Genomic DNA, 18,287 nt, shown 5'->3' with positions numbered 1-18,287 from the left:
TCCTGCTGGACGTTTCTGTGCAGTGCTGTCATAATTCGTGTCGAAATCAAAAATAAAGCCCAGATGCCCGAGTGTTGGTGACAGCCACAGCCCCCAAAGGCATTTAGTTCTCGGGTTCCATCTCAGAAACCCTCATGAGGGAATCCTTCCACATTTACTTGGACTCCAGAATGAACAGCTTAGATTTGGACGGCCAAAGGTCAGGGTTTAGTCTTTCGGGGCTTCCCCGAAGCATCAATTCCTCCTTAAAAACGTCTTAAAATTGTCAGAGGAAGCAAACACAGTTTACATATGACATATTTTTACATATTAATGTCAAATACCACTTACTATTAAGTGTATAATCAGTTTTCACTCAAATTAGGGGTTTTAAATCCAAATATAGAGGTTTGTGTTCACAAGTATGACATGAAACACAGTGGATTGTATCATTTATAGAAACAAGGTGTGTGTTCGGTTCTATTATGATGTAAAAACTCATCACCCGTGTTTATATTCACCCTCTACTGTATAAGCTTTGCACAAAAGGAACTGCAACACAATGAAGACGGTTATGTGCGCCCACTTGTTTCCACGCAGGAGGCTCATGACGGCCACCAGCTCTGTGGAGAAGTCACGTGAACCTCTGGGGACACATGACTTGTCTGTTGCCTCTTAAATGACCGTAAATAAGTTTACAACTGTACAAGTTCTGTGTTGGACATGTGTTTTCGCTGAGTCACTAAATGAAATGCATCTTTCATTAGCAACCGTAACTGAGCAGATGAAAAGGGGGCGGGGCGGGGGGAGGGGAGGGCGGACCAGCCTGCGAGCCCTCGACAACATTATGTCATCGCACCACGATTGCATCCAGATGCACATGCTCATGGCGATGGAATTAAAATACAAATAGCTGGTCTCACATTAACGTGGTGCATGACTCGCATGTTCCAAATGTGACTCAGAGCCTTCGGGGGGGCGGGGCGGGGCGGGGCAGGGCGGGGCAGGGCGGGGGAGAATTCAGAAGAGCTGCTGCTAATGTCGCTCTAAGTTCCAGAGATCGGAATCCTGCGACGAGAGCGTGGCCTCAGGGTGAAGCTCCAGCAGCCGCTGACTCACAGCTGCAGGCTGCAGTAACTGAGCCTGGTTATTATCAGCTCTTCATTATCATTCACCTCCTTTTATTGTTGTGTTAACTCAATCATTGTTTGGGATGATAAAGAAAAGTCCCTGTTTATCCACTGAAGTTTCCATTACACTCTGTCACTGGAATAGATGGACGTGGTTTCAATAGAACTCCCTAAGTGTTTCCATCCTGTCGAGTGATGTGGGTTTGAGTTTGTGTTGTTGTTGGCGCGCACACTCACACACTCGCTTCACAAACACACACACACACACACACACACACACACACACACACACACACACACAGTGGAAGCCTAAATGAAAATGAGGGGATTTCCATCTCGCTTTCACGACAGTGTCAGAATGAAAGGCAGACGTGTTGCTTGGCTGCAGGCGCCGGTGTCACTGACACACGTGTGACACAGAAACAAAGCTACTGTCACTCGTTCCTCTCGTCACAGATCACATGAGCTGCGTCGTTCCAATGTGGTTTGACGCTTTAAAATGTTTATAGTTGATTAATCTGTGGGTTATTGTCTCAGATAATCGGGTCATCATTTGGTCCTTAAACTCTGGATATGATGATGCTCTCAAATGTCTTCTTTTGTCCACAAATGATTCAGTTTGAATGATTTCTTTGTTAAAAGGAGTGAAGAAACCAGGAAATATTCACATTTAACAAGCTAAAAAATCATAAAAAAAAACACTAAAACTCAAACACACAATCACAATCATACCTATAATGAGTTTAATTATAGAATACATATTGTATCTATGTAATAATATCATTAATAACTTTGAAATTAAACAAAAGATGCAAATGAAACGAAAGAAGAGCAATGTGATAAAAGGGATAAAAAAGACGGCATCACATAAAGGCACGTCTATAAAAATGAGTTTTAAGAAGTGTATTATTATTATATATAATATATATATATATATATATATTTCATATACATGCCAGCGTTGTTGCTAACGTGCTCATTATGACATCATCTGAATGGGCCTACAAATGAAGTCTTTAGAACATCTGTGGATCTGTTGAATGCCCTTGTGGTAATTTACCTTTAATTCCACCTCTGTGTGAGTTTAAAAGGCTGTTTTGTTGTTTGTAAAAAGCTGAATCACTGGAGGTGGTGGATTGGAAACACGGACTCCACAGACTGCAGAGACTGTGGAGCAGTGATAGTCCAGTGTAATATGCGTGTGCATGCTCTGGGCTTCTCCTTCTTTGAACTCGCTGACCTGCTGCAGCAGCGGCAGAGACATTCTCTGGGAAGTGTCGGGGAAATCTCTGCCTGCTGTTGCTGCCGTGAAGAATGTGGTTTTCCTTTGTGTTTGTCTTTCTCTCCCACGTATACTGCGTGTATTATTTTTCCCTGTACACCATTTACATTGTCGCTTCTCCTTCATCACTCCCTCTCTCCCTCCTCTCCCTCCTCTCCCTCCTCTCTCTCTCTCTCTCTGCCTCATCCCTCCAGTCAGCCTCGTACCCCGGGGGAGTTGCTGGCTCTTTTCCGGTATCCTCGTGACCCCTACACGGTGGAGCAGGCGCGTGCAGGGGAGATCTTCGAGCAAACTCTCCTGCTCATCCAAAACCACGTCAACCAGGGTCTCACGGTGGACACCAACGGCACGGGTGAGGCTGATGACACTTTCTGTGCTCTCTCTGAAGTGTTTAACTTTTGGCATGATGCCTTTATTTGAGAGCTGACGGGAAACGTGAAGATGAGAGAGCTGAAATCAAACACAAACAGTGGAAGTTTAAATTACACAGTGTGGGATCTAATAATCAGGCTTTAATAAACACAAGCTGGCTCTTTTTTCCTTTTTTTTTTCCATGTCCTGTTGAAGTTTTGTCGATTAACTCCTGATCACCTGGGTGAAAATGTTCCCGTTTTGAATTCAGCACTTTGTATGAATCTGATGGATTGACTGAGAAATGATGCAGCGAAAACAGGCTCGGCCAAGCAATACTATCAGACGTGACTGAGGGAGTATTTGCAGAATTGAACTTTTTGTGGACATTCAAACGCTCATTTCTCACTTTACTAGCACATTTTTACTTTTACCTTCGTCTGATCTGGAAAACCAGAATATTATCATATTTAGAATTGAACACATGTAATAACTCATCATTATAGAAATAATATTTAATTCAGAATGAGGTCAATAGTCACATAATAATGTCGCGTGACCTCTCTGAAGGAAGGTGTTTTATAATGAAAGGCGTCTGATCGGATCTGAATGCTGCATAGATGCTTTGTGTCAGGGCGTGAGCGACCTCCACGGGCCCCTGGGAGTCGGCTCTCAAGTTTACTGCTGTTGCAGTGAAGGGGCGGAGCCTTTGGCACGCCGTCGCTGTTGTTGGTTCTGTATTCATAGCGATGGGAATCACCGCTGGTGATGATTTCATCGTGTTTACTGTGCAGTTTCCGACGTGCATGAAGTGATCAGTACATAGAAGTCTGCCGTCTGAAACACTTACACACACACACACATTTACCTCAGTAAAGGGATAGTTCAGCTATTCTGACCGGAGACTGAAGCAAAGCTAAAGTCCAGAGATAAGATCACGGCACACGGGAGCATTTGATCTGCTGTGATTTTGTTACTGTGTTACTTCAACAGTGAGACAGCAGTAGACAGGAGATTTAGTGGTGTATATACAAACGGTAACACTTTATATTAAGGAACACATTCACCATTAACTAGGTGCTTACTAACATGCATATAAGTAGCATAACAGCCCTTTATTAGTAGTTATTAAGCACATATTAACACCTTAATCAGGATAATTAAACAGGAAATTCATTTATTTTGTAATAGAGTAAGGTTTTAATATGTACTTAATAATGACTAATAAAGGGCTAGTATGCTACTTATATGCATGTTAGTAAGCACCTAGTTAATATAAAGTGTGACCATACAAACGTCATGTTTTTAGTCAGAAAAGAGCGATAAAGCATATTCTTAAGATATCCTAGTCTTTTGTTCACTGGCAACTATTAGTTTCTAGTTACTAGTGTCCATGTCTCACTCCAGTTCCTGGCACAGGTGGTGAGCCAGGAGTGTTCAGTACCTCATAAAACCTTATTTCCAAAAAAAACCCTGAACTTTCAGACAAAACCTGAGATTCACTTTCATGTGAACACACAAAACGATAAACAAAAGGTTCAAAATAAACTGAACGACTCCTATTCCTGAATCAATATTCAATTTATCATTTCCATAATAGCAGCTGACAGATTTAGCCTGGAAACTAAATCAGGATAATAGATTTCTGAGCTCTTTAATGATAAATCTGACGGGAGAATGTGTATTTGCATGGGCTTTAAGACAATGTCAATGATGCTGCTGCAAGAAACATGCAATAAATGTCCTCATATGCAAAAATAATAAGTAAATGTAGATGCTGTTCATTAAAAAAAAGACAAATATGGACCTTTACACTCTTTCACATCATTACAATTAACCGTTGATTTACAGTATATACAGTGAATTCTGTTTTGATAACATTGGTTTTTACAAAAGTCTTGCACATCATACCTCATGTTCATCCTCCCATTTCCTGAACAAAGTCTCATGCAGCCCATAATTTAATTCCCTACCCAATCTGTGAGTTACCGTGTTATTGGCTGCGTGAGCGCTCCATCTGTGTGCCATTTTCTCGTAAACATGGCCCATGGCGTGGAGACGTAATGACAGAGCAGTTGACGAGGAGCTCATAAACAGTTTTATTAGCCCTGTGTCGCAGCACACAACACTAACCTGCAATCACCGTCCAGCACGGGACAAATGTTAGATTTGCACAGATTTTCTCAATTACTCGTGAATGAGATCGGGAGAGCGTGAGTTAATTTGGGTGTTTTTACGCACGAGCATCTGTTTTTGTTTGCAGCCAAATATTTATGGAAAAAACTGGAGCTCCGTATAGTTCCACACGATGTGGTGCATGAACACTTGCTGTAATGGAGGCTTACATTTAACTGCACAGAGGTCGTGTATAGAGTCTGCAGCCGAGCTGCTTTGAGGTTTTTGGGTTTTTTGTCACCATCAAAGTAGATTATATACATTATAGATTGATGCAGGAAACAATAGAAGGAAGGAGTCGCATGTTGTCAAGTCAGGAAAGAAAAAGTGTAGGAGGATGAGAGAGCTCTGTGAAGTAGGAACAAAGAGACGCAGTGTTTTCTTTTCTTGTGCCAACAACAATATGTTCGTTGTTACTCTGGCCCCCAAAAACCAAGTTAACAAAGAGATTTCTGCTCGTCAGCAGGAACAGATCTGCTGTTTTTATTGTGTCCCCTCTTCATCGTGGACGGCAGTGCCACAGTTTCCCTCTAATCTCACACACACACACAGGTTTGCACAGCTATCCTCCCAGTGTCATCCTTTCATTTGGAAGGACTAAACAACATGTTATTCAAACAGCTAATGTCTAACCTTAACTTAACTTAGCCCTAAACTTAACCAGTCTCTCAGCTTAACTTCTGCCTCATTAGGAGGTCTTGGTTTCCATGGTGACCGCTGGTCCTGACAAGTTCAGTTTTTATGCCAGGTCCTTAAGAAGTAACAAATACAAGTACACACACAGGTCTTCCCCTATCCACAATTACTACTGGCCTAATCCTAATCCTAACCTTAAAACATATCTTCACCTAGTCATTTACATTGTGGGGACTTGATTTTTGTCCCCACAAGGAAGACAAGTCCCCGTAATGTGACTGTGTCCCCACAACATCAGTAATCCCCACACACGCACTGGGACTGCACGTATGAGAACGAGTCGGGGCAGGTTGTTAAATTCTGCCGCTCGTGTCTTCAGGACAGGAGGTTCTTTACAGTCAGAGTGAATGAATGCATCTGTAAATCATTTTGATATGTGAATGTTAGTCATGTCAACACAATATCACCACAATCTTACTGGTTACTACTAGAAATAGCTTCTTTATTTCAGATATTTATAAAAAATAAACTTGTTGACAAAGTTCTGCCTTTTAAACTCGTATCCTTTCCTTTGTCGTTCCACAGCGTTTCGCTACAATGACCTGGTGTCGCCCCGGTTCTTGGACGTGATTGCCAATCTGTCGGGCTGCACGGCTCACCGCCGGTTCAACAACTGCTCTGACATTTGCTTCCACCAGAAGTACCGCAGCCACGACGGAACGTGCAACAACCTTCAGCACCCCATGTGGGGCGCCTCCCTCACCGCCTTTGAGCGGCTGCTGAAGTCCGTCTACGATAACGGCTTCAATCTGCCGCGGGGCGCCAACGAGCAGCCGCACAACGGGTACAGGCTGCCGCTGCCGAGGCTCGTGTCCACCACGATGATCGGAACGGAGACCATCACTCCTGACGACCGCTACACTCACATGCTCATGCAGTGGGGCCAGTTCCTCGACCACGACTTGGACTCCACGGTGGCCGCACTCAGCCAGTCGCGGTTCTCCGACGGCCAGCTCTGTGCCCAGGTCTGCACCAACGATCCACCGTGTTTCCCAATCCAGTTCCCACCCAACGACCAAAGGCGGCTGCGGAGCGGCGCCCGCTGCATGTTCTTTGTCCGGTCCAGTCCCGTGTGTGGCAGCGGGATGACATCTCTACTCATGAACAGTGTTTATCCAAGAGAGCAAATCAACCAGCTCACGTCTTTCATCGATGCTTCGAACGTTTACGGCAATTCGCGACACGAATCGGAGGAAATCCGGGACTTGGCGAGCCAAAGAGGTTTGCTGCGGCAGGGAATCATACAGCGCACGGGCAAACCACTGCTGCCGTTCGCCTCTGGACCGCCAACGGAGTGCATGAGGGATGAGAACGAGAGCCCGATTCCATGTTTCCTCGCCGGAGACCACCGAGCAAACGAGCAGCTCGGTTTGACAGCGATGCACACGGTGTGGTTCAGGGAACACAACCGCATAGCCACAGAGCTACTGAGACTAAACCCACACTGGGACGGGGACACCATCTACCATGAGGCGAGGAAGATAGTCGGGGCCCAGATGCAGCACATCACCTACAGTCACTGGTTGCCAAAGGTAAACTCTGAAGTTCTTTTTGCTCGTTCTCTTGTTCTTGAGTTCTTTCTCTGACTTCTGTTGCTCTCCTAGATCCTGGGTGAGGCAGGGATGAAGATGATGGGGACATACACCAGCTACAACCCCAATATTAATGCCGGCATCCTTAACGCTTTCGCCACCGCTGCTTTCCGCTTCGGACACACCCTCATCAACCCGATACTCTATCGGCTGGATGAGGATTTCCAGCCCATTCCCCAAGGCCACATCTCGCTGCACCGCGCGTTCTTCTCCCCGTTCCGCATCGTGAACGAGGGCGGCATCGACCCGTTGCTCCGTGGGCTCTTTGGCGTCGCGGGGAAGATGCGCGTCACCACTCAGCTGCTGAACACGGAGCTGACGGAGAGGTTGTTCTCCATGGCTCACGCTGTGGCTCTGGACCTGGCTGCCATGAATATACAGAGAGGAAGAGATCACGGCATGCCGCCGTACAACGACTACAGGACCTACTGTAACCTGACCTCCGCCCAGACGTTTGAAGATCTGAGGAACGAGATTAAGAATCCCACCGTCAGGGAGAAATTACAGAGGTAATTAAATGCTCAGTCACAAAAATACTGTGATGACTTAATGAACATCTTATCTTTTATTTCTTATCTCTACAAAGTCTTCTCACAAATCTGACATTTTCCTTTGTTGACGAATAATTTGAACGTAGCAGTAACACCTCGGCTGCGCTGCAGTGTAATGTCCCTGACTTGTTTTGTGCGTGGCAGACTCTACGGCTCGCCGCTGAACGTGGATCTGTTCCCCGCCCTCATGGCTGAAGACCTGGTTCCCGGCAGTAGACTGGGGCCCACCCTCATGTGCCTGCTGGTGACCCAGTTCAAACGCCTGCGGGATGGTGACAGGTAGAGTAAGATCATAGTGTGATAAAGTTAGGACTCCTAACCCTCTCCACTTACCCCGCCCTTTTTCCAACAGTTTAGGGAAACTACGGTGGCCTTTGCGTACCAGAAAGGATGTAAACACCCTTTCTGCTGTTTCTCACTTTGTTAGCTCATATATTGGTTTATGTGGGGAGATCCTTTCTCTTTTTTCCATATGGCTGCAGAAACATGGCGGCACAAGGATGTAAAACAAGGATTGTGTCTAAAGTACATATAAAAGGCCTTAATCTAATGCTATCATGTTTTATTTCACAGTGATAAAACACTCCTACAAACAACATAAACCTGTTGTCTTGTTTAGATTCTGGTACGAAAACCCGGGTGTGTTCACTCCTGCCCAGCTGACCCAGCTGAAGCAGGCCTCCCTGACGCGGGTCCTGTGTGACAACGGGGACAACATCACGCGCATCCAGCAGGACGTCTTCAGGGTCGCCGAGCTTCCCCACGGCTACGGCAGCTGTGATGACGTCCCGCTGATTGACCTGCGCATGTGGCAGGACTGCTGTGAAGGTGAGAGGAGGGCGATGCTGTCGTCTTAGCTTCAGATTGCAAAGTCGTTTTAATTGTTTAGTACGGTTTGGTCATAAATGATTTAGTTCTTCTACCAGAGAGCGTTTGTTGCTTGGTTTTTGGATAATGAAACCTTACACTGGGGCAATAATCAGAACGGGACATTAAGTTTCTTTTCGCCTGATGTATGAACTGTTTCCTCGGTGTGTTGTCTTAAAGCCTATGTGGTCTTTTCTGTACGTACCATGCCATGTTTACAGGCGCACGTTTCATTGGATTAGTGTCCGAAATGAGCGTAAATGCCCCAAAGTCCACTGCAGCCCAGGAAGTTGCCCAGACGTCACACTGGTCCAGTGTCTGGGCTTCATGGTGAAATTAAAGCCGTACAGTATCCTCAGCCTCTGATAACATCTTCCTCAAGGCAGCGTGGCCTCATAGTCATCGCAGTTTAGAACAGGACAAGCTCACTCTGATGGATGTGTCACTCAGTGTAGACAAAGAACATCTTTAAAAGGTAACACAGCCTGAAGGCAGAAACAATGAAATGTCAGCAGTCGCCTCCTCTTCCTGAACACGCATGATATTCTGCTCCTGCTAATTGCAGAGGCAAAACATGGTATTTGGAGCTAAATCCTGGATTTTTAGAGCATTCCAGGCGTGGGAGCAGCTGACGAAGCGAAAAAGGAGCTGAATGAAGCGAGGCCCCCTCTGCTGTTATGTTTTATTGTGATTGTTTGCCTTGTATCGTTTACTCAGAGATATGATCAGCTGTGAACGGAGCAAACGGCTTTGATTACGCCGGATTATTTCAGATCAAAAGTGTGGAAACTGAGAGAACATTGACACAGTGGTGAACCTCATTGAGAAAGCTCCAGAATATGAAATATTTATTTTCTGCCCTGCTGTCTGTAGTTACGCATCGACACTGTGAGGTCATGTGCTGCTGCTGCTGCTGCTGCTGCTGCTGCTGCTGCTGCTGCTGCTGCTGCTGCTGCTGCTGACCGCGGTCAAACCGTTTGTGCTGAGTAAAATAATGACATGCACATATGTAAGATCTAAATAAATAAATCAGGATTTATTTTGTTCTTTTTATTTCCTGACGATGATGAAAATGTAGCGAAATCGTTGTCATTCATTGTGTTTTTTAGACAAAAGTATCAAGTTACAGATTAGGATTTGTGCAGCACTACATCTGGAAGATATGCAGTACAGTTGCTGAATATTGGGATTATGATAGGACGTGCAATTAAAAAATAAATATAAAAGTATACAGTATGTGTTTCTGCTTTGGTAACAAAAAATCGAAATCTAAATCTAACGAATATGTGATCGTAGGGATTTTGATTTCAATTATCTGTCAGTTCTTCAAATACTCGAGTCAGTGTCAGAGCTGCAGCCAAACCCAAGAGACACATGTGACATCATTCAGTCAGAGGGAAGAAAATAAACAACAACAAACCCCAGCTTCACAGTGAGCTAAGCTACAAGATGCATTCAAGAAACCTTGTAAATCACATTACTACTGCAAAAATAGTAGTTATGAGAATAATCATTGATTATATTCTGCAGTTTTGTATCTGTTTAATATAATTCCAATAGTCGCATTAACGGATGAAATATTTATGCTCACCCCTAGTTCATTTTCAATAAACTCTCCATTTCAGTTTTCTAAATGAAAATGTAATTTTACAGATAAAGATGCAGCTTTCTTAACCGCAGGGTCTGATCCACTCATCGTGCTCTGCTCTGTCGGTCCTTGAATTCACCTCACTGATGCTCAGTATGTCCCAGATGTCTCTCTGTGTGTGTGTGTGTGTCTGTGTCTCTGTGTGTGTGTCTGTGTCTCTGTGTCAGTCTGTGTGTGTGTCTCACTCTCTTTGATCCGGGCACAGCTGTGGCAGTATGAGAGTGAGTAATACGTTAGACTTCGGCATCTTTGAGCAGCTCTTTGAAGCCGAGGGAAAGCGACATCATCAGTGGTTTCCTGTCTCATGTATACACCACATTTCCTCAAATAACGTCTGAGGCATATATTTACCTCAGGCTCATATTAAAGGCAGACATTATTTGTAATTTTCTCTTTTTGATAAGTCGACCTGGTCATATTTTTTTTGGAAGCTTCCCTTTGAACCTCTTCTGTTTTCCCTGTGAAAGTCACTGCATGAGGCTGTTACTGTACTACAAAGCCCTCCAGCTGCTCCACAGACAGAAACCCTTTCTTTCTTAACTTGTATTGTCAAATATTACAAAATCATTTAAAAGAACAAATGTTGAAGTGTTTTTCCTCGATGCTGCTCGTGTTGTTTGTTGCTGTGATATAATATCTAATATAAGTGAATATAATATAGTCGATCAAACTAACTTATTATATCTTGTGATTGTGTGTTGTGTGATTCACCAGACTGCAGAACCAAGGGTCAGTTCAATGCCCTGTCTTACCACTTCAGAGGACGCAGGTCAGCTGACCAAAGCTACAAGGAGGAGAAACCTGCCGACGGCGTCCAGGAGAACAGGTACGGAGGATCTGTTAGTTTGGTCGTTTGTAAAAGAAACGTCACCTGATTTCATCCCCGCGTGCATTTGTCGTTGCAGCCCGGTGGAGAAAAGCCAACAGCCGAGTCTCGTAAACGTCACCCTGACCTCGAAAAAAAGCACTGAACCCTCAATCAACGAGTTCCAGGATTTTGTCTCCGACATGCAGAAGACCATCACGAGTTTGCGAAAGCAGGTGTGTGACAGTAACAAAGACTTGAATTCTTCTCCCCGTTAATCCGACGTGTCAGAGAATCTGAGTGTGAGTGACGGAACAGATAAAGATAAGTGACGGGAAAATTAGACCAACAATGTGAGCAAATGTCTGAAGCCGATGTTTTAATCACACATCGGTTTATATTTCTTTATTTAAGAAGCTTGAGGCGACGTCCTGTTGAGTCAATCAAGGAAGTGGATTTCATTCAACTTTTTTAACTTTATCAGAATAAAATGTGAGTTCTGTCTGCGGCAGTTTTCGCCTCATAAATCGAGCTCTTTTCTACTTTTACAGTCGAGCATCTTTCAGCCGCTCTCAGTAACTTTATCATGAGTCTAAACATGTCTTATTCCCCCAGGTCGCCTCCTGCACATGTTGCATGCATGAGCGCTCGGTCTGTTCAGGGGAAACTATGCTGCAGGCTGACACACATACATACAGTCATGTTTTCCATTATTGTGACAGCAGTACAGTTAATTCCTCTGGATGGGGCTCAGCAGCGTGTCCTCATTCTCTGGTCAACGGCACACTTTGAAATGTGGAGCGGCTGAAGTATAAAAACGTCTGTGTTTTTCAGAGATTGCTGGGATTAGGGATGAAGAGTCAGTTTTAACTCAGTGGGGAGGGAAAGGAAGCACAGGTGGTGATGTGGATTTCCTCGTGACGCTCGTGTGTTTGTGTCTCTTCAGATTAAAAGACTTGAAGCCCGTCTGAAGAAGACTGACTGCACTGATAGTGAGGGACGCGAGCGGACAGATGGAGAGAAGTGGAAAAAGGACTCCTGCACTCTATGTGAATGCAGGGTACGTTCAACACAGTGTCTCTATGTCTTATACCTCATTTTCCCACGTTTCTCACGACTCTGGTTTGTATCAGTTCAGATCATCATTCATCCACCATCTGTTAGCCGCGCCGCTCACATTAATGTTTGTAACAATCCTTATTTTTAAAACTTGTGCTCGATATCATCAATATCTTTCATTTCATCAGTCAGATTATCTAGATGATTTATTTGTTGGACTCATTTGTTTTTGCGGCACAAACCGTGATGTCATAATTCACACTCGGTAAATCAGCTGGGTTTAAAAATCACTGCTAATTTTCTTGTGAAAGCTGCTTTACAGACCAGGATTATATCTGCCTCAGTCTGTCTTCCTGCTCGTGTTTCACCTCCTCCAGCACCTCCTCCTGGCACCAGTCTGTGTGTGTGTGTGTGTGTGTGTGTGTGTGTGCGTGCACCGACCACTTGTCTGCCTTTTATTCTTTATCTCTGACACTGTTTTCCCGGTGCCAGCTGCTGACACAGGTTATAAAGTCTCCATCAGCGCGTTTGCACTGTAACACACTGTAAGAATGTGGGAAACAAACATCCACGAAACACGACGATATGAAACTTCATCGAAGCATTTTCACGCTCTGTAGGCAGTGATGAGGCAGATCACGGATCCATTTGGTGTCATATAGTGTTTAATGTATAATTCCAGTCAGATTTGACTAACTTTATTTGTTTCAGGGCTTTTTTCTTAATTCCTCATTTTCCTCGCAGCGATCGTGAATATTCCCTCCAGTTGAATTTAATATGGCGACTGACCTTTGACCTGCTTTCTTCCAGGACTCCCAGGTCACCTGCTTTGTGGAGTCTTGTCCACCGCCCGAGTGCCAGCGGCCCGTCAAGTTAAAAGGCGCCTGCTGCCCAGTTTGCCTCGAGCATGCAGATGTTGTCAAGTCACAGGAAGCAAACACCCACCGCAACTAACCCTCAGGACCCCGCCCCCCCCTCAACAAAGTCAAACATTCACACACAGACATCCAGAGAGAGGATGAGACTCTTAAAGGTGTGCCAATCTGCATCCACTAATAGCCTCGATAGACCCAATAGCCTCTGTTTTTGTTTCGTTTCACCACGTATCCTTTGTCTTTGATCAGTGGAGGGGGGGAATGTGTTTGGCGTTGTTCCCCCTGCAGGACCAGCAGCCTGAGGCTCAGATTGAAATCCTCTGGCACCAAACCAGCCGTCACTAAATGGATTTATTTCTGAACCAATTGGTGGATGGATGAATGGGTGGATTGTAGACAAGACAGACAAACCTCTCCTGCTTTGGAGTCCATCGTGGCTCCTGAAGTGTAACAAACAGCCGCTGCGTTTGCTTTTCCTGCAACAAAAGCCAGGGCCGTGTGCCGTCGACTCGCAGGGAAGGGAAGCAGATTACAGGCAGCAGCCATCACAGTGTATGATAAAGAAAAACTTCTCAGGTTAGAGATGCCGAAAACTGGTGCTATCACAACCCCACCTTTGTTGGATTATTGATTTAATCACTAAACACAAACCATGCAACGCGACCTATATATACTCAGTATATGCATTTTAATGATAAATCACAATTGAGAGGATTGTTTTATTCAAACTAAAAGACTTTTTTTTTTATTAATAGAGTTACTTCATCTTTTTATCCACGGTGCTTTATATCATGTTATAAATGTTTTATTTTCCTTCCCTTTTTTGTATAAAACTGCTTACATATGAAGATAATGTGAAGCCCTACAAAAATGTTTGTAATGCAAAAGATGTCTACTGATTCCTGCTCCTCTCTCCACGGACACCTTGTTAGTTGACATGCGTCTCGTCTCCGCCGGCCTGTCCTGAACTTGAGTGAGGTGGAGCCGCGCCGCGCCGCGCCGCGCTCCCCGCTGCAGGACACTCGCTCCAGCTCGTGCACTGTCGTGCTCCTCTCCAACTTTCATTTTGCTTTCAGAAAGCAGCGAAAAGAATATCCTCCTCCTCTTCTTCTTCTTCTTCTTCTTCTTCTTCTTCTTCTTCTTCTTTTTTTTTTATACCGATGTTAATGTTGTGAACTTTTGTCCCAGTATTTTTGCTCAGCCGTCTTAAGCCAAATGTATGACTTAATGACATTAATAGCACACGTCTATCCATGAAACGAAGTATGAATGTTGTAATGAGGTCAGGATTCAGCCTTTGTTACTGCAGACTCTACCACAGCAGTGTTCTCCTCCTCACCTGTGTATTCACAGACCTCACACACACACACACACACAACTGAAGGTTCTGCTCCGCCTTTGTGGACCTGCAGCTCTTTACACCCAGTTCACACAGGGACGCGCTTGCATGAGCGTCCGCTCTCGTCTCAGACCTATCTCGTCAGTTTTGACAGTGTTTGTGTGGAGGTCCTGGACGTCCTGAGGACATAGGCGAGCGGTGCTCGTCCTGCTCATATTTCTTCAGAGCAGGGTGACGTCGTTGAGCAGAGCACGAGTGGTGCGCGCAGGCCTCTCTAACTCTCTGAGCCTCATTCCGCTGTAATAGAAGCCATATGAGAGAGGAAGCGAGGGTAACGGTGGGGGAGGGGCACTGACGACTGGGATATCGTGTCAATCACAGCGACATGTTGCTGTTGTTATTAAAATTGATTCCTGGCAACTGGTCTTCCACGAGTACTGTACACGGACACATGCCGCTCACTGTACCCCCATGCACTGGCTCGCTTCATGTAACAAATCACTTCTTCTTTTTTGTCGATATCCTGTTTTGCTTCCCTCCAATTGTGTGGAAGCGGCCGCAGCTGCAGAGTTCCCCCTCCATTGTTTCCTCGGTGCGGTAACGTCCCGAGCAAACATCTGTCACTAAACAGAAGTCATGCTCTCCGGAATGTTCCGTTCAGGATTCCATATGGAGTGATGGAGCTGGCAGACGCGCCGCTAAATCAATATCATGTCGCGTGTTTGAATACTGGACAGGTTTGTGTGTTTACAGTCTCCGACCGTGTCTTCTCCAGCGAGGCCGCTCACGACGTGTGCTCTGTTTTTAATGTTTTACTGAATCGACTATTTTGATATCATTGGATAAACTCTGTGAATGAACGTGTGCGTGTGTCTCTTTCTGTTTCACTAACAGGATAAAATGCGTTTGGCTGCCGAAGCACTGTGAGCTCTCTTCATTACCAGCCGTGATATCCATATATCTGTTGTATTGGTTCATATTTGGTTTTTCATAGTGGTTCCTTCACGTTTCCTTTTTCCTACGGACTCCCAAGTGTCGATGGAATGCACTGCTCCACAAGACTGAACATGCTTTACCTACACTGTCCCTCAGCCAGTGGTCAATGTGGATATAGTCGTACCTGTCGTGACATTTGTATTGTATTGTACGTTTGCCAAAGAATGGTTTGCACTGTAATGTATGCCTCTCAACAGTAATAATAATAATAATAATAAATAAATAAATAAGCCACATTTGAATTACAGTCATACATGTCGGTGCCTGTTCATTTCCAGCTGCCTAACGGGGCAGAATTTCACTTCTTTTACCGTCAGCAGCTCATTATGGTCTGTCAGGGCTCAGGCATTTGGGAATTTCTGCTTTTGCTTTTCAGAAAACAACCTTTTTGTTCTTAACCGTCCACTGTGTTGCATTTAGGACCGAGTATACCGCTGTTAAGTATTCTATAGTCTGAGATTAAGACTTCAATATGGACCGTGCTTTAACAGCAGCTCGAAAGGGAAGTTTATTACGCCCGCATCAACCCAAAGAAAAGAAAACCAGCTGGTATATGTGAGCAGATGAGTCCTCTGTTTGTTACAATGTGCAGTCTCACCATTAGATGTCACTGAACGTTATTTCTTTGCACTTAGCAGAGAGGGTGTTAATACCTAAGCTTGTGTTTGATTTGAGCTTTTTAACATGACGTCGTTTGTTTTTTGGGTTGGGAACGACGTTTTCCACCAGCTAGTTTGGTTTGGATGATGCTCGTCACTGTATCCCCAACAGTGTTGCATGGATAAATACTGCTAATTTTGTTGATTTCCAGTTTTGAGTCAAAATGTGCTCTCATCCTTTGGAAGTAGTTCAGCAAATTCTTGCAGAGAATCACGACCGAGACAGTGACATTGAAAAGATAATGGTTCAAACATTCATGCACCCAGTGGGAGAATTAGAAACACATTTGGTGACCCTGTGATCTTTTTTTCATCATTAGGTTTAAATGACTCCTGTCTATCTGTCATGAAAAGTCACTGTTTGCAAAATAATAGTTTAGTTTTAGCAAAATTCTGCAAAGTTGGGCAACATTCATTCCTTCGTCATCTGCAGCTTTATCCTCCACAGCTACAGTGAGAGTTTACTCTGCAAACATGCAGAAAAGCATTTGTTTCCGACCTCGTCACAAACCCCACGCTCCTTGTTGCAAACACTGTTTTAAAAAATGCTTTGTCTTCAGGTGGATTTTGATGCGGCACGCTCTTCAGTTCATCCGTGTGCTTATAACGTTAAAATCAAGCCTTCAGTCTTGTTCTGCTTTATTGATTTTCTTCAAGGTTTCGCTCAGAGACGGCGTTCTCTCTGAAGGCGAAGAGGAGACAAACAAAAAGCAGCTGTGAAAGGTCTGGGGAGTGTGTTTGCAGTGTGAGTAATATCAGCCAGTGAATGCAGACAGTTATTCACATGTACTGTCTGCTGCGTCCCACGACCCACACGCTGAGATTTGTGCACTGGATCTCTTGTTTAGATCAACACTTAATGATAAATAAGATCTGCTCCACCTATAGCTGTCTTGATATCATTTCTACTTGTCTTGCGTCCATCATCGTCCCACCCTCGGTCTTCTGTGCTTCTCCCTGTAGAGTCATCTCTGGCAGCTCGGTCAGCGAGTGGATGGAGTCTCTGGAAACAAAACCAGGACCAGGAAATGAGGTTTCCAGTGGCTGCACAGATAAAAACAGCCTTCATCTCTTGGCCAGGCAGGAAAAGACATTATCACCCTGACAACAAGAGACCTACCTTCCTCTGAGTAAGAGAGGTCTATCCCTGGGAGATCCAGACATTAACGCACACACACACACTCATGCGTGCATTTCCTCAGGGTTGTTTCCATATCGGCTGCAGCGTTTCCTTTCCCTTTACCAATGGCCAAGGTTCCAGGCTGTTGTTTGAATTAACTCTCCTGTGTTGACTTTGGAACGAGAGATACATCTGATTCTGTAAGTGAGAAAGGAGATGAAGGCAGACAATAGAAAGTCAAAAATCAGCCCCCCAAATCTCCATCCACTGCTCTGTCCCGTAGACCTCCAGACGTAGTCTACGGGACAGAGGCTGAGAGTTTGGACAGGACAGGTTTTGGACAGGACACTGGCCTGCAGCTGCATAAGCATTACTATTTAGCAACCCTCTCACTTCCCACTCCTCACATACTGGAATTTCATTTAGTCACTTGGCTCTCCGCTCTGCACCTCTCACTCGCCAAGGCTGGGAATTCTTTCCTCTCTTTAATGGAACGTCATTCTCATTTCCAGAGTGTGGCGGATGAAAGAGAGAGAAGTCGTGTCCCGCTGAGGGAAAATGGCTTTCGCACCCTGGGACTCAAAGGACGACAGCGATGGCATGTCACCCCCAGTGGGTGGGAAATGTCAGGAGATGACTTCCTGCTCGTGTTTTTGGCTTCATTACAGTGCAGGTGTTTGCACAGGGACTTACAGAAGGTGTTCAACAGGTTGTAGAGGTGACTCTGCCTTAAGTCTCAAAGGATGTTGGCAAACAAACTCATTTTTGATCTAATTAATGTGGTTTTAAAGTTATTTTTGAAACAAAATCAGGTCAAATATGATTCATGTAGCGTTACAGTGCGTGCCAAATTGCCTCAAGATGGACCACATGATATTCTGAATGCTTTGCATGCACTGCTAAAGCCAAATACAGAGAAATACAGTTATCTGCATTGTATGTTATGTTAAAAAAACCTCAGTAAGTACCTAACAAGACTTAACAAAACCTCTTAAAGTTAAAGCCTTTATTAAGGTGTTAAAAGGATTTAATTGTATGTGTTTTGTACAGTTGTGGAGGTTGAATTTTGCTTATACTGTGCTTTATATTATATATTTTACTATTTTATTTATAGTTAAAAATGTAAAAAAAACCTGTGATTTAAACCCTTGAGAGTTCAGTGA

At 44.5% G+C, this 18,287-nt stretch overlaps 1 protein-coding gene across 2 annotated transcripts in view; it reads left to right on the top strand.

Moving 5' to 3' along the window:
• The window catches only part of LOC131444498 (peroxidasin), a 46,688-nt gene extending 31,096 nt beyond the window's left edge, over positions 1-15,592 (top strand). For both annotated transcript variants that reach the window (XM_058614858.1, XM_058614857.1), the window contains 9 exons: positions 2,586-2,743; positions 6,139-7,145; positions 7,218-7,714; positions 7,901-8,035; positions 8,376-8,584; positions 10,986-11,097; positions 11,177-11,312; positions 12,023-12,136; positions 12,946-15,592. In XM_058614858.1, coding sequence (XP_058470841.1) covers positions 2,586-2,743; positions 6,139-7,145; positions 7,218-7,714; positions 7,901-8,035; positions 8,376-8,584; positions 10,986-11,097; positions 11,177-11,312; positions 12,023-12,136; positions 12,946-13,089 — 2,512 coding nt within the window. In that variant the 3' untranslated portion in view covers positions 13,090-15,592. The remainder of the gene's footprint in view (positions 1-2,585; positions 2,744-6,138; positions 7,146-7,217; positions 7,715-7,900; positions 8,036-8,375; positions 8,585-10,985; positions 11,098-11,176; positions 11,313-12,022; positions 12,137-12,945) is intronic.
• Positions 15,593-18,287: the final 2,695 nt, after the last annotated feature.

Source organism: Solea solea, chromosome 18 (genome assembly GCF_958295425.1).
Source record: "Solea solea chromosome 18, fSolSol10.1, whole genome shotgun sequence".
Lineage (NCBI taxonomy): Eukaryota > Metazoa > Chordata > Actinopteri > Pleuronectiformes > Soleidae > Solea > Solea solea.
Note: the sequence above shows the minus strand (reverse complement) of the source record. Positions and strands in the feature narration are given on the sequence as shown.